This window comes from Fistularia commersonii, chromosome 26 (assembly GCF_037954325.1).
Source record: "Fistularia commersonii isolate RoL2024-O1a breed Wild chromosome 26, RoL_Fcom_v1.0, whole genome shotgun sequence".
In the NCBI taxonomy this organism is placed as follows: Eukaryota; Metazoa; Chordata; class Actinopteri; order Syngnathiformes; family Fistulariidae; genus Fistularia; species Fistularia commersonii.
The window spans coordinates 14,465,101-14,490,311 of record NC_141309.1 but is presented as its reverse complement, the minus strand read 5'-3'; the positions used below and the strand labels follow the sequence as shown (position 1 = coordinate 14,490,311).

The 25,211-nt window shown below is 43.1% G+C and overlaps 1 protein-coding gene across 1 annotated transcript in view; it reads right to left on the bottom strand.

Moving 5' to 3' along the window:
* The window catches only part of apba1a (amyloid beta (A4) precursor protein-binding, family A, member 1a), a 56,138-nt gene extending 31,398 nt beyond the window's left edge, over window positions 1–24,740 (bottom strand). The window contains exons 1-3 of the mRNA XM_086173404.1: window positions 24,528–24,740; window positions 16,359–16,433; window positions 13,572–15,193 (exon numbers count right to left, since the gene is read on the bottom strand). Of these exons, the coding sequence (XP_086029530.1) occupies window positions 13,572–15,113 (1,542 nt within the window). The 5' untranslated portion in view covers window positions 15,114–15,193; window positions 16,359–16,433; window positions 24,528–24,740. The remainder of the gene's footprint in view (window positions 1–13,571; window positions 15,194–16,358; window positions 16,434–24,527) is intronic.
* Between the last annotated feature and the right edge of the window lie 471 nt (window positions 24,741–25,211).

The following is a 25,211-nucleotide window of genomic DNA, read 5'->3' as shown; positions in this document are numbered from 1 at the left end:
CGAACACAAAATATACAAAAGAAGAAAAAAGAACAAATTAAAGATCAAAGTAAAGAAACTATGTTTGTGCAGAAGGAAGATAATGAAACAGTCGTCAAAGTTGTGCTGCAGCAACCCCCACCACAGGAGATGCCACAAGGTGCAGTGAGAGGGGTTCCAGAGCCACTATACCCAGATCTGAAAAAGCTGCCAGCATATGAGGACATACAAAAAGATGAACAAGAACAAGTAAAACCAACACATCCATACAACACACGGAGAAAGGACCATAACAGAAGTTATAATGTAGATGAGGCTGAAATTTATCCTATGATACAAGTTCCGAATCCACACAATGCGAATAACCCCCACATGTATGTGTACAGACCATGGTCACATACTGAGGCAAAAGAAGCTGCAGCAGCTCTGCCTAAACCTGAGGATGGCTGGGGGACATTCCAAGATGCAGTTTTCCAGCTAGCTGAGTCTTATAGATTGAATGGAATGGAGTTAGAACAAATATTTAAACTTGTCTTTCAATTAAAATGGGCAAGATGCAGAGGTGAATACACAGGAAGAAATTTCCAACAAAGGATTTTTCAACATCCAACAGATGGTCCTATGGTTGGAGATTATCTGGCTGCTGTACAAGCAGTATTAAACAGAGCAAGGCCACTGCATGTAGCCACCGCAGCCCATGCACAGTTAGCAGCATGCAAAGAAGAAATAGGAGAAACTGTTACACAGTTTCAATTCCGCTATGAAGGGAAATTTAGAAACCATAGTGGATTAGAATTCAATGAGCAGGATAATTCTCCTTACCAACTACATCTGAAACTTGGTCTGCTGAGAGGATTTGATCCGAAAATAAGTGCATGGGTAAAGAAACGTTTGATTCAGTGGGAAACAGCGACAGTAGATAGTGTTATGGCATTATGCAAGGCATGCGGAGAAATTACAAACAGCCAAAGAAACATCAGTTTATCTAATAGAAGACGATGATGACGAAGGACTGGTAATGTTTCAAAGAGGTCGTAGAGGACGGAGATCCCAGAGAGGGGGTAGAGGAAGATTTAGATATCAGGATGGAAATGAGAAAAGACAAAATGGACAGAAAGATGACGCATGTTGGCATTGTGGTAAAACAGGCCACTGGTCACGACTGTGTGGGCAAAAGAGACAAGGAGGAAATGACAGAGAAGATAGGTGAAGTGAGGAGCGTGCACCCTCACCAAGTGCACGCACCCCACCTCATTCAGATGAGGATGATAAAGAAGAAGAACTAGAAAGTGTAAATATAGCAAGTGCATGGGAATTACTGAATAATTTGACAGTAAAACCCTACATGAATTTGGAAGTTAATGGAGTCTTAACAGAATTCCTGTGTGATACAGGAGCATGCAAAACAGTTTTGATAAGAGCACCTCCAAGAATAAAATATTCAAACACAAAGATAAAAGTCCAAAGTGCCCATGGACACACCAAAACGCAAAAACTTACTGAAAAGATTACTATAACACATCCAAATAAAAGCCGATCATGCCAAGTACAGATAATCATTGATCCAAGGTGTCCTGTCCCAATTCTTGGAAGAGATGCAATGGCAAAGTTAGGAATCTCAGTGGTTCCTGTAAAAGGAGGCATGAAAGCATGTGTTTCCTGGCTCCAAGGACAATTTGAACAAATGGCTATCAACGAAACAGATCTTCACAGCTATCATTCGTTAGATATGGAGGGAGCTGAGGAACAGGAAACAATAGATGCACTAAAAATGTGGTGCAACAAGTGAATAGATTCCCATGGGGACCAGAAACACCCAATCGACTGCATGTAACCATGCCAATCGACAACGATGATGAGGAGTATGAGAGACAGCTTTTTGAAAAAAGTACACTGAAAGTTACATTAACGCATCTTGTCTCTGACAGACAAGGAAATATGTTCTTCCTCGTAAGATTACCAAAAGAAGAGCTGAAACTGTACACTGTGTTAAATGGGACACCACATATGTCCTTGACTAAAGTCATGGAAACGCAGTGGAAAGATTTTGCAACAAAAGCGAAACAAGCAGAAGAAGTAACAGACTGGCAGACAGTGCTAGGCCCAAAATGGCACACACACGTAAGTGACTCATTGGGAATGTACAGAGTCCAGTTAAACTGGAAGTGCACGCTCTATGCGACCAAACGTTTCTCAGGAAAGAAATGACAAAACATTAAAGAAGAGATGTTCCTAATTGATGAAGTAACGAAGGAACTCCTCAATAAACTGCCAAAAGACCTATGGACTAATGGTCCTACAGATGTGGCAAATTTGAAAACAGCAGAACCAGTAGTGATCGTTCCAAAAACAGATTATAAGCCAAATGTGAGACAATATCCTTTGAAACCAGATGCTATCAAAGGAATAAAACCAGTAATTAAAGAATTATTAGATGCAGGGGTTTTAAGACTTTGTTCTGATTCTCCAGTGATTACACCAATCTTCCCAGTAAAAAAAGGCTGATGGTGAACACTGGAGAATGATACAAGACCTCTGATCAGTGAACTCAGCAGTGGTTGCTAGAGCACCTGTTGTGCCTGATCCATATACATTGTTAAATAACCTGACACCATCTGCAGCTTACGTCACTGTAATTGATTTAAGCAATGCATTCTTTACCATACCAGTGCATCCAGACAGCCAATTCTGGTTTGCTTTCACATTTGATGGAAGAAGATATACATACACCCGATTGCCACAGGAGTATGTAGAAAGTCCAGCAATCTTTGCAGCAGAGATCCAAAAGGTCATCGCTGATTTCAGGTCTAAATATGGTACCCAAGTGCTAAGCTATGTAGATGATCTATTACTAGCAGCAGACACAGAGGATGCATGTAGGAATGATTCAGTTCAATTACTCCTACACCTACATAAACATGGTTTAAAAGTAAAAAGGGAGAAATTACAAATGGTGCAGGAAGAAGTAACTTATTTGGGTCACAGCATTTCCAAAACAGGAAAGCAAATAACTGAAGCGAGAAAAAATGCTGTGAAAAAAGCTCCCAAACCAAAAACAAAGAAAGAAATGCTGTCTTTCCTTGGTTTATGTAACTATTGTAGAGCATTCATTGCAGAATTTGCAATAATAACTGCACCACTTTTGAAAGTGGTATATGAAAACTCATTGGCTATGAATGATGTTCTTACCTGGACACCAGAAGCAGATGAAGCATTTGTGGAAATCAAACAACTCTGTAGTGCATTCGTACTGGCACATCCAAACTACAATAAGCCATTCATCCAAACTGTGGACTGTAAACAGTCACACATGGCGTCAGTACTTTTACAGAAATGTGGGGATAAATTTGGACCAGTAGCTTACTACTCAAAACAGCTGGACAGTGTAGCTAAGACTTTCCCCCCATGTGTACAAGCAGTAGCAGCAGCCGCCCTCGCTGTGGAAAATTCAGCTGATATAGTTCTATTCCATCCACTAGAACTATTAGTACCATATGCAGTAGATGTTCTCCTGCTGCAAGCTAAATTGTCATTTCTCTCTCCAGCCAGACAACTACATTTCACAACAGTGCTGCTAAGTCAGTCTTTGCTGACAAAATAGCAAAGGAAGCAGCAAAACAAAAATACAGCATGCATGTTGCCAAAATGTCTACCACACCATCATTAATTGATAATGATGTACTAAAAGATGCTCAGGAAAATGCGTCACCTGCTGAAAGACAATCCTGGCTCAAGAGAGGCGCAACAGACTTCAATGGAATTTTTGTCACGATGTGCTGGGGCGGACTCGAGCAGGGAACCACACTTCGGGACAGAGATGGGTGGAAAGCGCTTTTATTCGGTTGAAGTTGCAGACTGGACTGGACGGGTTGCAGACTGGCCGAGATGCAGACAGAACGGCAGAAGCTGGGCCTTGACTGGACGGGACGGGTTGCAGACTGGACGGGATGCAGACTGGACGGGTTGCAGACTGGACGGGTCGGGTTGCAGACTGGACGGGTCGGGTTGCAGACTGGCCGAGATGCAGACAGAACGGCAGAAGCTGGGCCTTGACTGGACGGGACGGGTTGCAGACTGGACGGGTCGGGTTGCAGACTGGACGGGTCGGGTTGCAGACTGGACGGGACGGGTTGCAGACTGGCCGAGATGCAGACAGAACGGCAGAAGCTGGGCCTTGACTGGACGGGTCGGGTTGCAGACTGGACGGGACGGGTTGCAGACTGGACGGGACGGGTTGCAGACTGGACGGGACGGCAGAGGCTGGGCCTCAACCGTACGGATTGCAGACGGGGCGGGCCCCAGGCAGGGTGGCAGACTAAACAGTACGGGATGCAGACAGGACGAGTTGCAGACAGAACGGCAGAGGCTGGGCCTCAACAGTACGGGTTGCGGAAGGGGACAGAGGTCACGCCGGCCGTCTGGGCCCGGCCGTGACTCGGGAAGGGGACAGAGGTCACGCCGGCCGTCTGGGCCCGGCCGTGACTCGGGAAGGGGACAGAGGTCACGCCGGCCGTCTGGGCCCGGCCGTGACTCGGGAAGGGAAAGGAGGTCCTACCTGGGGTCCGGTCATAGCAGGGGTGGGGTCCGGTCATAGCAGGGGTGAGGTCCGGGTTGGCAGGCGTGAGGTCCGGGTCGTGGCAGGGTCCCACAGTAATCCATGAAGACCACAATCCCCCCGCGCCAGGCAGAGAGTGCCGCTGCCCTTTATAGGGATCTCGATTAGCGGCATCTGCTGCAGCTGGCGCAGATTACGACGGGGATCTGCTGTGAACCCTGACAGTACCCCCCCCTCAATGGGCGCCTCCTGGCGCCCCACGGAGCTGGCTTGGGTGGGTGTGGTTCCCCGAGTCCATGAGGGCCGGGGGATTCTGTCACGATGTGCTGGGGCGGACTCGAGCAGGGAACCACACTTCGGGACAGAGATGGGTGGAAAGCGCTTTTATTCGGTTGAAGTTGCAGACTGGACTGGACGGGTTGCAGACTGGCCGAGATGCAGACAGAACGGCAGAAGCTGGGCCTTGACTGGACGGGACGGGTTGCAGACTGGACGGGATGCAGACTGGACGGGTTGCAGACTGGACGGGTCGGGTTGCAGACTGGACGGGTCGGGTTGCAGACTGGACGGGTCGGGTTGCAGACTGGACGGGACGGGTTGCAGACTGGCCGAGATGCAGACAGAACGGCAGAAGCTGGGCCTTGACTGGACGGGACGGGTTGCAGACTGGACGGGTCGGGTTGCAGACTGGACGGGTCGGGTTGCAGACTGGACGGGTCGGGTTGCAGACTGGACGGGATGGGTTGCAGACTGGCCGAGATGCAGACAGAACGGCAGAAGCTGGGCCTTGACTGGACGGGTCGGGTTGCAGACTGGACGGGACGGGTTGCAGACTGGACGGGACGGGTTGCAGACTGGACGGGACGGCAGAGGCTGGGCCTCAACCGTACGGATTGCAGACGGGGCGGGCCCCAGGCAGGGTGGCAGACTGAACAGTACGGGATGCAGACAGGACGAGTTGCAGACAGAACGGCAGAGGCTGGGCCTCAACAGTACGGGTTGCGGAAGGGGACAGAGGTCACGCCGGCCGTCTGGGCCCGGCCGTGACTCGGGAAGGGGACAGAGGTCACGCCGGCCGTCTGGGCCCGGCCGTGACTCGGGAAGGGGACAGAGGTCACGCCGGCCGTCTGGGCCCGGCCGTGACTCGGGAAGGGAAAGGAGGTCCTACCTGGGGTCCGGTCATAGCAGGGGTGGGGTCCGGTCATAGCAGGGGTGAGGTCCGGGTTGGCAGGGGTGAGGTCCGGGTCGTGGCAGGGTCCCACAGTAATCCATGAAGACCACAATCCCCCCGCGCCAGGCAGAGAGTGCCGCTGCCCTTTATAGGGATCTCGATTAGCGGCATCTGCTGCAGCTGGCGCAGATTACGACGGGGATCTGCTGTGAACCCTGACAATTTTGATGATAAATAAAAAACCAATCCTACCGAGATCATTATTTAAAGCAGCAGCTCTTTTGACTCATGGGCCTTGCCATGTGTCAACAGGAGGGATGGAGGTACTCACATCACAACACGTCTATACCATTAACCTAAATTCCTACTTAAAAAAATTTTGTGCACAGTGTATAACATGCATTAAACATAATGCTCAAGGAAACTTAATACCGAAGAAAGGAAGGTTTCCAGATCCACAATATCCTTTTGAGGTGATGCACATGGATTTTATTGAATTAAGTTCTGTAGGAAAATACAGATATTGTTTGGTAATGATTGACAGCTACAGCAAATGGGTGGAAATTGCACCCACTACAAAAGCTGATGCAGAAGCTGTAGTTAAAGCTATTTGTAAATACATTCTGCCAACCCATGGCATACCGCAGAGAATTTACAGTGATAATGGCCCACATTTCGTAAATGACGTTGTAAATAAAATGGGTCAAGTTTTGGACATTGACCTAAAGAAACATTGTTCCTATCATCCACAAAGTGCAGGGCTAGTGGAAAGAATAAATGAAACAGTAAAAAACAGACTACGAAAATGTATGGAGCATACAGGAAAGACATGGCTAGAGTGCATAGATATGGTAAAAATGTATATGCACATAGTTCCCGCAGCAAATGGATTGACACCATTTGAAATAATACATGGTAGACCATTCAGGTTACCGATGACACATCCAGACCTAGAGAAGGCCCAAACAGAAGAAACCTTAGTGGAATACATGAAAAAAACACTAGGACAACGAGATGTGACAGACGCAAATGATCTGCCCGAATCTCAATCTGCTCCACAGGTGAAGGTCCGAGTTGGTGATTGGATCTTCGTGAAAGTCATAAAGAGAAGCTGTTGGAGTTCAGCACGCTGGGAAGGACCATTCCAAGTACTTCTGACCACGCGGACCGCAGTGAAAATTGCGGAACGATCCACTTGGATTCATCAATCTCACTGTAAGGTACTCCCTGTTGATCCTAATGACACTGGCTAGTGGGGAAGGCTGACTACAACGGGGAGTAAGAAGGATAGTCTTACTCGTCTCAAGGCATCGGCTGCGTCAGTGAAGAAACCACCAGATCCCTAGCCGTTTAGGTTGGAAGGATCCAGGATGAGCCAGCCAAAACAGGAGAACCCAACCCAGCGAGAGAAGGCAGAAACAAGCAATGACAAGTCTGACGAAAAAGAAGGGCCTATCGCAAAACCTGGGACATCGAATGAATGAGGTCTGGGCGACCTTAGAGAACCTAACATCAACAGTTCTAGAATTAAATGAACTGATACGAACAAATCCAGAGACTATGGCTATGAAAGAAATGCTTTTACAAAATCGTATGGCTTTGGACATTATCTTAGCCAAGGAAGGTGGTGTATGTGCAATAATAGGACAACAATGTTGCACATACATCCCAGACATGCGTGACAATTTCACAGCAATTCATGACAAATTGACCACATTAAAGAACCAGCTAGAGGGAAAAGAGGACAGTGATACTTTAACGCCATTTGCACAGTTTGACCCTCTTGGATGGATTGTGAACGGAACTTGGTGGCAAATAATCTTAAAATGCCTTACACCTGTAATTATGATTCTTATTTTGTTTCGTTTGTTTACGATGTGCATTATTCCTTGTTTGAGAAGCATGATTGCTAAAATGGCTTCCGCAGCCTTTGTCCAGATGGCAATAGTAGCAGTGCAGACCCAACCAAGGACTCACTACACTGGACAGATATATAAGCAACTGCCTATGAGTGATTCAGAAAAAGAAAACTATAATGATTCAACTGTAGAAGATGACGATAACGTCGTATGAAGTGTCATCTGTAAACTATGTACCAACATGGCGTGATGATGCTGAAGTGTTTAACATTGTTTGTAATCTCAAAAAACGGGAGGGAATTGTCAAGAGTTTTCTCACAATATTTGTAACTATGTTATTTCAATTACTCACACAATGACAACCAGTCATGTTTTCTTTCTTTCTGTACAGCCGTCCGTGAACAGGAACATATCCTCCCTGATCATTATTTTGTTTCTGAAGCACAGTACAGTCGTCCTTGAACTAGGAACCTATCCTCCCTGAGCATATCATCCTTGGAACACATCACAAAGCACAAAGGAACTGTTAAAAAAGCTATGTGAAGGTGCAGCATAAGCTGACCTCACTCCTGTATGACTATGCATGAACTGTATTATCCAATGAAAGTTATTATGCAAATAAACATACTCACACATTAAAAAGCCGAGCAAGAAGGAACTCAGTGGGATTCTCTGGATCTTGCCTCCAAAGAGCGCACTGAGTCTCCCCCTCTGCAGAGCTCAAAAGAATATTTGCTTGTCTGTGTTGTTTCTTATGATAACCTCAGTCTCCTCTTTACAGGCTTCAACCTAGACCAGCATGAATTAGAGTTACTCTCCAACACATACATGTCCTGCACCAGTTTAACATACTTCTCTGCTACTCCAGACTTCCTCCCCTTCAATACCAGAGCTCCTCTCTTGGCACCCTGTCATATGCTTTTTCTAGGTCTACAAAAACACAATGCAGCTCCCTCTGGCCTTCTCTATACTTCTCTATTAGCATTCTCAGCGCAAATGCTGCATCTGTCGTACTCTTTCTAGGCATGAAGCCATACTCCTGTTCACAAATGCTGATTTCAGCTCTCAGTCTAGTTTCCACTACTCTTTCCCATAACTTCATTGTATGGCTCATCAACATTATCCCTCTATAGTTGCCACAATTCTGCACATGCCCGTTTTTCCTAAAAATAGACACCATCACACTTTGTCTCCATTCTTCAGATAATGACCTCTCTTTCATTTTCCACATTCATCAGCTCTTCAAGGTACTCTTTCCACCTTCCCATCACTCTTCTAGCATCTGTCAATACATTTCCCTCTCTATACTTAATCACCCGGACCTGTTGTACATTCTTTCCATCTTTATCTCTCTGTTTTGCCAACCTTTACAGATCATTCTCAGTCTCCTTACTATCCAACCGAGCATACAGGTCATCGTACGCCCTTTGTTTTGCCTTTGCTACCTCCATCTTTACCTTTCGCTGCATCTCCCTTTACTCCTGTCTGTTCTCTTCAGTCTTCTCAGTATCCCACTTCTTCTTTGCTAACTGCTTTCACTGTATATACTCCTGCACTTCCTCATTTTACCACCAAGTCTCCTAATCTACTTTCTTTCCAGATGACACACCAAGTACTCTCCTACCTGTCTCCCTGATCGCACTAACTGTAGTTGTCCAATCATCTGGAAGCTCTCCTTGACCACCCAGAGCCTTTCTCAACTCCTCCCTAAAAACCATACAACACTCCTGCCTTTTCAAATTCCACCACTTTGTCCTCTGCTCTGCCTTTGTCCTCTTGATCTTCCTTGTCACCAGAGTCATCCTACAAACCACCATCCTATGCTGTCTGGCTACAGTCTCGCCTGCAACTACTCTGCAGTCACTGATCTCTTTCAGGTTACGTTGTCTATACAAAATGTAGTCTACCTGCATGCTCTTACCTCCCCTCTTATAAGTTACCCTATGTTCCTGTTTTTTCTGGAAAAAGGCGTTCATTACAGCCATTTCCATCCTTTTTGCAAAATTTACCACCATCTGTCCCTCTGCTTTCCTTTCCCTTATACCAAATCTGCCCATCCCTTCTTCATCTCCTCTATTTTCTGCACCAACATGTCCATTGAAGTCTGCACCAATTATCACTCTCTCATCTACACCAATTATCACTCTCTCATTCTGCATCACTTAATCTAACTCATTCGAGAACTTCCCCTTCTCTTCAAATTCACATCCCACCTGCAGGGCATAGCCACTAACAACACTGAGAATCACACTTTCAATTTCCAATTTTAAACTCATAAGTCTATCTGACATTCTTTTCACCTCATGAGCATTCCTAACAAACTCCTCCTTCCAGACAACTCCTACTCCATTTCTCTTCTTGTCAGAACCATAATAGTACAACTTAAAGCCCGCTCCTACGCTTCTAGCCTTTCTACCTTTCCACCTGGTACATTGGACACACAGTATGTCCACCTTCCTTCTCTGCATCATGTCGACCAACTCTCTAACTTTCCCTGTCATAGTCCTGATATTCAAAGTCCCTACTCTCAGTCCCAGGCTCGTTCCTTTCCTCCTCTCTCTCTGCTTCCGAACACACCCTCCTCCTCTTCTTCTTCTTCGATCCACAGTAGCCCAATTTCCACTGGTACCCTGTAGGTCATCAGTACCAATGGCAGCCATTGTATGGCGGTATGATCTGGTTATTATGGTTGACTTGAATGTTTTGTTTTGGGAAAAGTTTTACGCCGGACACATTTATCCGGGTTTGGGACCGGCTCAGAGAGACACTGCTCCGTGCCCCCTCCCCAAGGCAGGCTTGGGGAGACACAGGCCAGTGCTACCCTGAGGCTGCATTGTGGATGTAAATAGATGTGGGTATTAATTCCAAATGTTTGGGCAATTTGTTAATGACTTTTACACAATTTCGTAGTTTTTACATTATGTCTCGACCATTTCAAGTGTCTGATGGTATATATGTGATTACATGGCAAATTTTGAAACAATATCTCCTCAAATTCTAAGCTTATTTTTAGCTGTTGTAAACATATTTCCCTTTTTAATGTATTTAGACCAATCATTCTTCCAATATCTTCCCAGTTATAATGTATCTTTAAAAATAATTTCTTCATACTATTTTACAAGTAGCATTAAAAGGTATTTTTTTCAACAAATTTCTTGTTTCTTCATATTTTACCTATGGGTAATTTGTTGCTTGATTCCAAGGTAATCTGTTGCTTGATTCCAAGTAATGTTCAAGAAATACATGCGATATCTGTTGGTTGTTGGTAGTAAATCCCTCCCTCCTTGGATTGATAGTACTGCTGCCAAAAGGAAAGTCACAAAGTATATCTGCTTGTATTGTGAAAGCCTATGAATTCTGTAAAGTGCAGTTAAGTTCAGATGAATGAAACAACTTATTTTAATGAGATGATAAATTCAAGTGTCTGATGAGGCAGAAAAGTATCCCACTTAAAACACATCACTGTTCTTCTCTCACTTATAAATGTGCAGACCAGCTCCAGGCTGTGCAGCTTTTCCAATTTTTGGAAAATTTAAGTATTGGAGGACTGATTTGGGTGATTTGGTATTAATTTTGGATCATTTGCAGATTGAGAAGTAATGTCTTCGCTCAGCAATACTAATAAGCATCCTGTCTCCATTACTCTTCATACCTCTTCACCACTGACTTCCGGTACAACACCAGTTCCTGACACCTCCAGAAGTTCTCTGACGACTCTTTCATCGTTGGATGCATCAACAATGACAATGGGGAGGAGTAAAGAGGTCTGATCGCGAGTTTTGTTGAGTGGAGCAACCAGAACCACCTCCTACTCAACATCTCAAAAACCAAGGAGATGGTTGTGGACTTCCGGAAGAATCAGAAGAGGCAGGTACCAATTACCATCCAGGGTGAAGAGGTGGAGACAGAGGACTCCTGAAAGTACCTTGGGGTCCACATCAACAACAAACTGGACTGGTCACACAATAATGATGCACTCTACAGGAAGGGTCAGAGCAGGATGTTCTTCCTAAGGAGACTGAGGTCGTTTGGCATCTGTAGTGGGCTCCTCAAGACCTTCTACCAGTCTATGGTAGCCAGCGCACTCTCCTTCGGTATAGTGTGCGTGGGGCTTGCCAGGATTTGTGCGGTCAATAGGCTCAATAAGATAGTGAGGAAAGCCCACTCGATGGTGGGACTAAACCTGGACCATCTCCAATTGGTAGCAGTGGGGAGAGTGCGGAACAAACTGGGAGCTATCCTGGACATTCCTTTCAACTCCCTGCACGACGAGCTGTGGCTGATGTGCAGCTGCTTCGTCCAACATTTCATTCCATCCCGGTGCAGAACCGAACGCTTCAGATGCTCCATTGTGCCCACGGCCATCAGACTGTACAACAGCAGTCTGGACAGCACACAACTCTGCACGGCCTGAGTGCACCTGTGCTGCTTCCATAATTACGCAATGTCAACACCCTACCCCATTCACTACCTCACCCATTCACGTCATGTCCTAACTCTGCTGTTTCTCTTATCCTTGTTTGTCCCAGCCTGCACACATCCTGCCCTTTTTTTGTTTATCTATTTTACTCATTGCTATTCATTTTTGTCACTCTATTTATATTGTTGTTCAGTTCTAGTTGTGTATTTTTCACCCTTTACCGTTCCTTGATGTTGCCCATTGTCATCTGATGTTGTTGTTGTTGCCATCATCTGCAGTCTATTTGTCTGCTGTCTATTTATTTGTGGATTTTTGTTTGTATTGCTATTTCTTCTTCTGCCTTTCTATTTCTATTCATATTTATATTTATTTCCTTTTTTTTCATTAAACTGTTATGCTGCTGCGACAAAGAAATTTCCCCTATGGGGATCAATAAAATTTGTCTTATCTTATTAATAGTCTATAGTATTTGTTCATTAATTCATTTATGGCTGCATAACTTATGCTTCACTCAGGGCCGCGGTACCAGCTGTCAATGGGCGTACAACAGCCTGCACTTTTTGCTCATCAATCACAGGGCAATATATGGAGACATACAACAAGTCACTTGTCTGGACAATCAAGAGTCTTCAATAAATGCTCATTCATTATTTTTTACATTTATTCGGCACTCAGGGTCACATTGGGGGAGTTGGGCAGAAGCTGTACCAGCTGTCATTGGGCAGAAGACAGGGGTAAACCCTGGACAACTAATTACTCACTCATTCATATTGGTATAATTTAGTGTCTTCAGTTGACAAAATACATGTTTTTGGACTGGGTCAGGAAACCAAAGAACTCCGAGCAACTAAGGGAGAACATGCGCACTACTAACTCCTAATTGGAATCAAATCGGAAACCTTGTTGTGATGGAGCAATGCTCGCCACTGCACAACCTTTGTATAATTTTCACTTACATATCCACTGATACCACAAGAGATATAACGTTACTGAGACAGCGGGAGTCATTTTACAGTTGATTTGGGTGAACCTCTAAATTCTTTCCCATTTGTCAGTGTCTTTTACTAAGATAGAGAGGAATAAGATTCACCTCGTGGGAAACGGTTTGCATCATTTCAGCTTCAAGTTAATAGATACACAAAATTTTGGTAAAAACACCCAAATACTTGCATTGTCATATCATCCCTAACTTTCAAAACCTGAATGGTAAGAAGCACCAGAATAACATACATCAGGACCAACACCAGCTTGATGCCCTGCCTTTTCAAATACATTTTTAAATGTGGTCAAGGAAAAAAAAAAAACAAATCAATAAATTCTCAAACAAACACTGTATAACCTCATTTCAACACAGGGAACCTAAAATATTCCACTGAAAAAACAGGGAAAAAACCCACTTTTAAGGGGGTCTCCTCCACAAAGGCTTGCCTTCCACCTTACAGGGGCCTTTGGCAGCCCCCCAAACAAGAGTATTTCAGACCGTAGGCCTAGAGGCAGCATCACGTCATCATGCAGTGTTGTCTATTGGAAAGCTAGTCTATTTTCAGTAAAGGAATATGAATGTTAAAACTGAACATCTGGACTTACTTCATCCTTCAGTGATGGCTGCAGGTCACATTCTGTAGTGGGGCTCAGGTCTTGCCTCATAACCCAGATGGGTTCCTTTGGCTTATCAGGAGTATAGGGGGATCTGACGGTCCTGGTCTTCACCTCCTCTATGGCCTCCTTAATATCCTTAATAGCCAGGGATATGGCGTCCCGCTTCTTTTGACTGTTCCTCACTACCCCCAGCTCTTGTGATAGACTAAGGGCTTGTTTCTCATCTGGTTTTCCTTGTTTGGGGGATCTGTGGTTATTGTCAGTGTCACTTTGGTATTCATGTTGTGGTTGTTCTTCACAACATTGTATTTCTTTATCAGCTACTGCATTTTGAAGTCTCTGAGATCTTATGCCTTCTTCTTCCACAGCCACAATGTTACCAACGTCCTCCTGATCGCAGCTGTCAGCCCGTGGGTACAGGGCAAATTCTGCCTCCTTCTCTGGGCTGTCTGACTCACCATCTGAGCGTTCGTCATAGTGGCGTAAACGGGAGCCGACTGCCTCCTGCTGGTGGTAGTCGTTACATTCTGTGCAACCTTCCAGCTGAGGAAATTCAGCTCTCTGTTGGAGAGGTTGTCTGTCTTTGGCCTTATTTGTTGCTGACAAAATTGATGCCTCACAGATTTCCTCATAAACATGGTCAGATCGAGAATGAATGTAAGGCTCAGGATACGCTTCAATTGGATCTCCAATTCCGGCATCTGAGTTGTCCAATGTTTGACTAGCCAGGACATTGGTTATTTCTCTTGAGTGGCATAAAAGCTGGGTGTAGAAATGATTGGTATAGCCAGAATTCACCATTACCTTTTCTTCCTTCTGTCTCTGGGTACACTGAAGGTCAGGTGGGGGTTCACGAGGCAGGAGAGGAGGTTGAGGAGGATCGTTGAGATGTGGATGGTGAAGCTGCTGTTCGGCCTCTGCACTCTCAATGTAGCCCTCTGCTTCAGGCCGTAGCTGAACGTCATAGTTACCTGCCTCATCTTCTACCTCCAGTTGTCTCTCAGGCTCCAGGGACATCATCAGTAGTCCGTCATCTCCCTCAACCCTGTCTGTGTGGGTGTGGAACCCACTCTCAGTGCTTGCAGAACGAGCAAGTACAGAATCATCCCTCTCTCGCTCATCTTCTTGAGTCCTTTCTGCATGGCCTTTTTTTTCCTGTTGCTGGGCTAACAGTTGAGTTCTCTCAACTTCCCTCTGCTGTCGCTTCCTGTGCCTCTGCTGCTGGGCCCGGATCTGAGCCTCGCTGTCCCCCTGTCTACGGTAACGTGCCACTGCAAGGCGGGGGAAGGGCTGCTGCTGCAGAGACTGTTGAGCCAAACCACCCTGTTCTGTATCCATGTTTTGTTCCTCCTGCCTGCATTGCAGCAGCAGCCCTCTGATGCTGGTACGACTATTTCCGACAGTTGGTGCCTCACAACATCTGTAGCCCTTGTCCTGGGAGTTGTGACTGAGAGAATGGCTATTGTGATCACTTTGATGATGGTGAGGCAGAGCCTCCTCCTTTCCATGTTCAGTCTCCTCAAGATTCATGGCTGCCTGGTTTAACTTGGTCGAAATTTTCAAAGCATATTAAGAATCCATTACCACCAGTAGCCTATATGAAGTTTGAGCTATGGGAGAAATACAAACAAATTGAAACAACCCACTGATTATACAATAAATGATTGCTATATTTTCATGCAAAAGTGGTAGTGAGGTAATGTATTATTTTCTTAATTAATATCTCGTACCTAGGTCCCCATCCACAGGACTGTGGACCAAAGGACCCCTTTGGTACCAGACCACAAGAAAAGATTAAAATTGTTTAAACTTAAATGTATTTTATTTTCATAAGTCTTCCAGGTATTTATTTTAAAAAACCACTACTTCTGCCTGCACCTCACTCTTGCACTTGACTTAGTCAAAGGGTCTTTCGGCAAGTAAGTCGGCAAGCTAACCCTCATGAAAATGGCCCACAAAAAATGTCAGCGGAGAACTTATTTGAAAAGGGATAAAGACTCATCGATAATACAGCAGAAGGGTCTCAGAGCAAATTCAAAAGAAAAGAGTCCTGCTTTAACAGGTTCATCAAAACAAAACATCAAGGATGGAAACGGTCTATGGCACTAAAAAGGTTGGGGACCACTGATCTCATGAACTTACGGTATAAGATTTGGATATAACATACTTTTTTTTTTTCTAATGTATCTTGTGCCTGAAAGCATTCTTTATGCAGGAATGATTATCAGTAACTTTTTAGCCAGATGTAAAAAGTCCTGTCCTATTGCATTGTTTGTGTGGAAGTCATTGTAGCATGGTAAGTGAAGAGAAGTCAGGTGATCATTCTAGCCATAAAACAGTCACTTCAAAATTATGAGTACTCCAACTCTCAACTAGTTAATAACCAGAAAAATGTTAATTTCTTCTCTTGTTGAGGTGTTAATTCCAGTGCTCCTGAGTTTGTTGGTTGATTGCTGATACGCTATGCTATTATTCATTTTCGTCATTTTTTTAGTCTTAGCATATGTGTCACTTATAAGTATGTGATATTGTATCTGTGAAAGTTGTTACATACATTTCTCACTTTGGACTGATTATGCTGTCGATTAAATCACATTTAATCACCCTTTTACGGGACTAAAACATGTATTATTCAATATCGTTACTATGACTATCATTACTATTGCTATCTACAGTATGTACAGAAATGTACATGGACCCACAATTGAGATGCACATCCTTGAATGAAACATAAGCCCTCGTGTGATCATTTTGGTCTGCTGGAAGAACACTCACCATCTTGATACAGGTGGTTACTTGAATTATTTCCAGGGTTGTTTCAGTACATTCAGACAAGACGTTCAGTCTTTTCTGAAACAGAGAGAAATACAATGTCTAAAAACCTCAGCAAACTTTTCACATTTCGTTAGTCACTATCTAACTGAAGCTCAACATTTTGATGCCATATATATTTCAGTCAAGAAATAAATAAGATCTTACTAACTAGTGCTCCATCAATGAACATGATAGAAATGAAAAGTTCTCTTTTTTTTTTAAAATTGACTCGCATTGAGGGGTTTCTTTGACAGACCAAAGGGTTTACCTTTGAACAGGTTTGCCTGACCCCTGAGCAGTGTGAAAACATATAGGTATCATAATTCAAATTACAATGCATTAGCAGAATGCTTTTTCATTGTCAAAATGTGGCAGCATATTTTGAATCATAACTAAAATTCGTAATAAGTAATCCAAACTACATTTTTCATTTTCTTCTTCCAGGGTGCTCATTTTGTGACATAATCCAAATCAAAAAGCAAAATATAGGCAACATAGCAGATGTTCAGGATAGCAATGCTGGCAACTATAAATAAAAATAAAGAATAGAATACCTAATAATAAGAAATAAAAATGGTAAAGATCAAAGTAAATAAATAAAAATGAAGTTAAAGGTATGTAAAGATATATGTAACATATATGCACGTTTTTACAAGTACATGTATATAATTACATGTGATTGCACAGATCGTGAACAAAGGCAGGGGGAGTACAAAGCACTAAGCTAAGGATAACATTGCAACAGCTATCTCTTCCCAGCATTTTCCTCACTAACATGCAGTCCCTGGTAAGTAAGATGGATGAGATTCGACTCCATATACTGTGAGCCACTGTAAAACACTTTTGGACGACAATGTCATGATTCTCACAGAAACATGGCAACATGACAGAACCAGTTCTATTGAGCAAGCAAGATGCTCCACACACCAAGAAGATAGATCAGCTTATGACTCCAGTAAGACCAGAGGCAGAGGATAGTGCTTATGTCAACAGGACCGGGTGAATAGACTGTTACTCTTGGGAGACACTGCTCAGCTAACCTAGAGTTTTTCATGGTTATGAGTAGACCATTTTATCTGCCACAAGAGTTCACATCCACCATCATAACCGCAGCTTACATTCCTCGGATGCTATGCCAAGAACGCAATGAACAATGCTCATGGAGCAATTAGCAAACAACAGACTGCCCACCTGGAGGCTGCATTTAATATGTGTGATTTTGTTCTTTCAAACCTTCTTTTCTTCTTCTTCTCCTTTCGGCTTTTCCCTTAAGTGGTCGTCACAACAAATCAACTTTCTCCGATGTGTATAGAAGAATGCTGCTGGCCAAGTCAAGTTTGTTGAAATAACTTCTTTATTCACGAATCTGCACTAGAAACACAATGTGAAGAATAATCAAACATCTTCTTAAAAACAAAATTATTTATCAATCATTGGGAAGAATAGATCAAGCATGTTCTTAAATACAAAACAATTTAAAGATTAGAAACATATGTTAAAGGATTTCCTGTACTGAGTATGATAAATCAGAATTGGCCATAGAATTATGAGTTTATAAGTTTATCTAAATGCTGTTTCAAAAGTGAATGTATCACTTCAAATGTATTTGTTGCTAATGAGCATAATCCCATTTGAAAAAAAGTTTGGATGCTGGGTAAATTATATCTTCTTCTTCTCCTTTCATCTTTTCCCTTCAGGGGCACCCACAGCTAATCCAGCTCTTCAATCTAACCCTATTCTCTGTATCTTCCTCTCTCACACCAACTACCTTCATATCTTCTCTCACTATGTCCATAAATCTTCTCTTTGGTCATCCTCGAGACCTCCAGCCTGGAAGCTCCAATTCCAGCATCCATCTACCAATATATTCACTATCTCTCCACTGTACATGACCGAACCATCTCACTCTGGCTTCTCTGATCTTCTCTCCAAAACATCTAATGTGTGCTGTTCCTCTGATAGACTCATTCCTGATCAATCCTGGTCACTCACAAAGAGAACCTTAGCATCTTCATCTCTGCGAGCTCTAGCTCTGCCTCCTGTCTTTTGGTCATTGTAACGGTTTCTAGTCCATACAACATCGGTGGTCTGACCACTGCTTATACACCTTTCCTTTCATTCTGGCCGATAGTCTTCTATCACATAGTATCCCAACACTTTTCTCCACCCTGCTTGAACCCGTCTCTTCACCTGTTTGCCACACTCTCCATTGCTCTAGATCGGGGGGCGGCAACCTTTAACACCTAAAGAGCAGGACCCGGTTTCAACGTAAAAGAAAACACTGGGAGCCCCAAACTAGGTTTCGACGTCTAATATAAAGGTACATATTGCTTTTTATTACCTTTACACTTTGTATAAACAACTGTGTAGTGTGTTGCTTTTGAAATCCACGAAGTACTACAGAGAAAATTAAATTTTATTTATGTAATGAAAACATTTTCCAATTTAGAACTGAAATTAAAAAAGGAACAAACACAAAATTAAATCCAATTCAATTAAATACTTATAATTTATTTTCCCAAACCACTCGGAACTACAGTGTAAGGATGAAAGAGTCACATGTGGCACCAGAGCCGCGGGTTGCCAACCCCTGCTCTTGACTGTTGACCCTAAGTACCTGAAATCCGCCAACTTCTTGATCTCCACTGCCTGGAGCCTCACCATTCCACCTGAGTTCCTCTCATTCACACACATATATACTCATCTTGCTGCGACAAACTTTCATTTCTCTCCTTTCCAGTGCATACCTCCACCTCTCTAGATTTTCCTCAACCTGTTCTGCGCTCTCACTACAGATCACAATGTCATCTGCAAAATCATGGAATCATTCTTTCCAGATGACACACCAAGTACTCTCCTACCTGTCTCCCCGATACTACTAGCTGTTGTTGTCCAATCACGTGGGAGCTCTCCTTGACCACCCAGAGCCTCTCTCAACTTCTTCCCTGAAAACCATACAACACTCCTACCTTTTCAGCTTCCATCACTTTGTCCTCTGCTCTGCCTTTGTCCTCTTCATCTTCCTTGTCACCAGAATCATCCTACAAACCACCATCCTATGCTGTCTGGCAACTCTCTCACCTACAACTACTTTGCAGTCACTGATCTCTTTCAGGTTACCTCGTCGATACAAGACGTAGTCTACCTGCGTGCTCCAACCTCCGCGCTTTTAAGCTACCCTATGTTCCTGTCTTTTCTGGAAACAAGTGTTCACTACAGCCATTGCCGTCCTTTTTGTAAAGAAGTCTACCACCATCTGTCCCTCTGCGTTCCTATCCTGACCCTGGACACACTGGAGGAACGATGTCTCTCAGCTAGTCTGGGATCGCTGAGGTATTCTGCCAGAAGAGATGGACAAAGCTGGGCCTCTGTATGAGCTGCAACCTGACCTTGGATAAGCAGTAGAAAATGGATGGATGAATGGATGGATGGAATGGTTGTAGAACAAGAGTTAAACGACTTGGTCTATGTGAGGAATGCAAATCATCTTTCTTTATCTTGAATCACTAGATTATTTTGCAGAACCCAAAATGAGTATGAAAAAATATGGCACCAACACCAATAGAGCAGACTAAATCTAACTTCCTTTCACTGTGAGACACAACCAGAGTAATGTGATGGAGATACATTTCTTTATCTATCCATCACAACCGTCACCCTGTAACAAGCCCCTGTTTTATGTTCATTTTGTCTCATTGTATACATAATTAGAATTAATTTCATCATTTGAATAATTAAATTAAATGACTAATGAATAGGTTTCTCTTACACAAGGCTAAGATGTTGCAGGTTTCAAGTGAAAGACTGGATTGTCCTAGCAAACTGTGTCCATGCGGCAAGTTTCTGTGTCAACACATGAGTGGCCCACCAATGATGATACAGTAAAAATGGGAAACTTAAGCAGTTGAGAGAATGGGTCTTCCTCTCAGGATGTGATGTATTAGGATTATCTGAGAAATTCCATAGCTGAGGTAAATTCTGGTAGATCCTCCATTCTTGAAACCCAATTTTTAAGCTGACAGGAACCTTTGCATGTTCCATGTTCCTCCTGGAAAGCAAGGATTGTGTCAATTTCAAGCTGAACCTGGGTTTGGATTGCTTCAGGTGTGACCAAGGGCATTTAAGAAATCGTGATTTAAATTACATCACTTCAAACAATAAGAAACATTCTTCCCCTTAATTAAGGCCCTATGCTAATGGCAGAACCGACAAATTGATCATTATTGACCATTCTTCCTAAACAAATGAAGACGCAAATCTACTTAGATCTTTGTAGACCGCTGTATGAAACAGAAATGAATTCCGTTCTTCGGACACGGTCTTTTGCGAGGGTCCACTTTACTGGCACAAAACTATTTTGCTCTTTCTATCAGTAACTAGAGACATGATAACAATGTCATATACAGTTTGTTTTGAATTGGTTCTTCTGCTGTTTCGATCACTCCTGCCAAAGAAAAAATATCCCAAATGGCATTCAAACTCATATAGAATACTTTCTTCTATGAGAACATCAAGTCAAGTGAAATTTTATTGATATAGTGCCATTCATAACAGTTATGAATGACACTTTACGTTTAAAGCAGGTCTGGTGCTTGGTAACTGAATGCTCTGGCACCTGTTCTGCTTCCAGAGACCCGAGAGACCACAAGTAGCCCTGCATCATGGGAGCCTGGGGATCTGATTGGCTGGTAGGGTTCTTTAACAGATCGAAGTCAGTCAAAGTCAATATATTGTAAATGCTGCCATATGTTGCACACAAATTGTGTTACTCTATGATCCCATGGTGCAGTAATAAAAATGATAGATATCAAAAACAACAAGCTTAAGACCAAGGCAACAAGGTTAAAACGAAGTTCAAAGAAAGGTATGGGGGATTGCTTTATAGGTGAGGAGAATGATTTTAAATTCTACTTTGAACTGTACAGAGAACCAGTATTAATCCTTTTATAACAGGGGTGTCAGAGGGCTACGTCAGCATAATGGTTGCCTTCAAAGAGCCACATGTAATGGTAACAGTGTAGTTCATGTAACCAAATGTAATGTAAAATAAATGTAACTACTCTTTAATGTTAAATAGCTCTGAATTTATTACTCATTCAAATCCAAAATGTTACATATGCATTCCCATCTTTCTTGAAACAGCATCAACTTTTGTCTTCTTGGACTTAGAGATAATTTGTATTTCTCAATTCCACTTGTTGAAAATTACATTGATGTGGATACACTGCAATCTGATGGCTGTCACTTTGTGGGTAACATGAACAGTATGGATTGTGGGAAATATGGTTTATGGTCAATACACGCAGTTCACTCATTTTAAGACAATCAGACCTTTTAAGATGTTCTAACGGGCCACATAAAATGACATGGTGGGCCTTGAGTTTGACACATGTGATTTACAACATAAATACTTGATCAAAAATGTTGTTGCTTAAACCGCACGCACACGCACACGCACACGCACACACACACGCACACACACACACACGTATGCGTGCGGTGACACTATGGATTGCGCAATGCTTCTGCTAACTGTGCTGCCAACTGTGCTGAGACCGTATTGCTGTCTCTATGGATGTCACCATTGAAAAAACACTTTCAATACATGAACTAAATTTCCATAGTTTAGCTGATGTGTCTAATGTTTTTCGTCAACAACTGTGACGTGTTTCTCATAATCATAAAACAACTGCGAAGAGACGGTGCCTCATGGTAGGGGGCACCGCTGATCCAAGGGATCCCTCTTACTACTTGGCTGCAGGATAATAGAATTAGCAATAGCAAGCTACAGTAAACAATTGGCAAGTCAAGTGCAGCCATCCAGCTATTTTTTTGCCAATCTCATCGGGCTGTATAGCTCACAAATGGTGAGGGATAAATGTAAATCTCCTGGGCAGCTTTTCAACTTTTTGGCCCAGGAGGATCTCTTTCAAACTGTTCCTGAGGCGACAAAGTTTCTCCGCCGTTGGTCACCGTTCCGGCTACGACAGCATCGGTGGAGCAGTCATTCTCGGCACCGAAAAGACTCAAAACATACAGTCGGAACAGGACCGGTCAAGGACGACTGTCTTCACTGGCAGTGATTTCAATTGAGACAGAGAGACTTTTAAAACTGAAGAACAAAATGGAAGACTTCTACAAGCAAGTTAGCGATGCTTCAGAAGGAGCAGCGCATGGACCTCATTTATAAGTAAAGGTAAGAGATAGCACAAATTTTTTTACATGTGCTTTTTCTATGCCACAGTTTGTACATGTAAAGAATTCTGATATATTTAAACAAAACACATCAGCTGTGGCCAATAAAATGGTGAATAAGCTACTCTGTAGGGTTCATATGTTTGTAAATATAACTGTAATGACGTCAGTGCCTCACCAGCCATGAACCTCACCGCACGTCACTGTGTATATATATATATACAGACACACACACACACACCCACACACATATACATATATATATATATATATATATATATATATATATATATATATGTATATATATATATATATATATATAAATAATGTGTGTGTCTGACATATATAATGTGTGTGTCTGACAGCTGTCGTTCCTGGTTTGTTTACTAACCTCTGAGCTGCCCACTGTCAATCCTCTACATTTAATTGATCAGAGATGAACCATGAGCAAAGAATTAAGATATACACATATATATATATAGTGAGGGAATTAACTATTTGAACCCCTGCTTAATCTATACGTTTACAAGAAATTATCAGACTTTCATAGTTGTTTATTGATTGTAGTAATAGAAAAAATATCACTTGAAAATGAATAAAAAACATACAAGTAATAAAATAATGTGCATTTGTGAAATAAGTTCCAGATCCCCAACTTCTCACTTGAATTCTGGCTCCAATAGAATAGCCGGTGTCCATGTGGCACACAGGTGTGTACAATCAACCGATTACCAATACTCCTAATGTTAACTTCTCATGTGTACAAAGCACAGCTGCTGTAGGAATCCGTTTCTTACATTCCAATTGCTGTAGCATGATGGGAAGGCCAAAGTACTGACTTCCCTGAATTTAGGGGGCCAATGAATGGGAACATGGACTGTCAAATCTTTGAAGCTCAGCAAAAATACGGATGATAGGTCGTGGGTGGATCTTGCAGCCTGACAATAATCCAAAACATACTGCCAACGCAACAAGGGAGTGGCTCAACATGAAGCCGATTAACATCATGAAGTGGCCAAGTCAGTCTCCAGACCTTAACAGGTAGAAAACCTGTGGAGGGAGGTGATGCTTTGAGTTTCCAACAGACAGCCAAGAATCTTTAGGTATGCAAGCCATAATGGGTCAAAATCCCTCCTTAACTGTGTGTAAACCTAGTAACCAACTACAAGAAATGCCTTATCACTGCTTGCAAACATTCCTTTCAAAACACACAACATTGTATGACTATTGTTTATTTTGGACTGATCTGTGTATTCCCATTATCAATAAATCTTAAAAATGAGTCCATTAATGTCGTTGTTAGTCAACGAACATACAAATTCAGCAGATGATTACATAACGTCCCCCACTCAAAATACATGTTTTCGTTCTAAAACCACGCATGCATGCATTCATAAGTTTGAAGTCGAGTATGTTGACTATGTCAGACTTCTTTCTATAAACAATGTTTATGCAATTTGTCTATTAACAGCAACAGTCCCTGCTTCCGTAAACCAAGATGGCTCACACTTTGAATGTCAAGGTATGTGTGAATCTGATTCCCATCCGCAACAACTGACATTTTTTGTAATATAACTTCCAGTCGGAATCAGAAGGAACTGCAATTTGACAGGCAGCCTCATTCTCTATGCATCCAGCAAGTGATGGACGCAAATCGATGCAGAAAATACAGTAGGCTGCTCCTGGGGTAAGACCGCACTTTGGCCTCTGAATGCAGATCAAACTGCATCAAATACGGGGAAGACGCGCTCTTAACGAGTCACGTCCTTTCTCCTGCCCCCTCCGCCTCTACGTAACATAACAAACCGACCGACAAAACACCACCCAGTAACTCATAAACAACAGTCCGTTTATTCCGTTTGTCACTGTGTCGTGAAGCAGCCGACATAAATTGAGGAGTGGGGGTTGCACAGCCCCCCGACCATCTACACTCACCTCCTCTCAGTGGTATTGTCGCTGCAAACTGAATGTTCGTTACGCCGCCACCACTCCATCTCCGTCCTCCATCTTCCCTGGAGCTGCTGTTGTGTGCGTGTTAGTGCCTCTTCCTCCCCCACCGCCCTCACAGCATCAGGACGCAGACTGTCCACCTCAAAGGCAATCTGTCTCACCGCGCAGCTTGCGGAGTTCCTCTTAATGACAACCCCTATAATTCATTCATTCATTTTCATGGCGCTCATCCTGCACAAGGGTCGCGTTGGGACTTCAGACAATCCCTATCATTGGGCGAGAGAGTGAGAGGCGGAGTACATCCTGGACGAGTCCACCAGTAGATTACAGGCCCATTAAAAAAATGCATATTACCGTCCACTCTCCCGTTGATGTCTGGAGAAATGAGCCTACAGTTAAAGTAGATTCCTGGGTTTTGAGGAAACCTATACAAACTCCACATAGAAAGGCCATAGTCTGAATCAATCAAAAAATTGCTGTGACGGTAAGTACTGCACTGCCAAAAAACACAAAATATTTTTTGAATTGTTTTTACGACATGTACGATTTTTTAATTTACTTTAGAGAAGTAAATACAAGCAGCTAGCTATCAGTCATGTTTGCGCCCTGGATGAGATAATCTAGAATGCCCCCCACCCCTTTTAATTGGAGATGTCCAATTTGGTGACA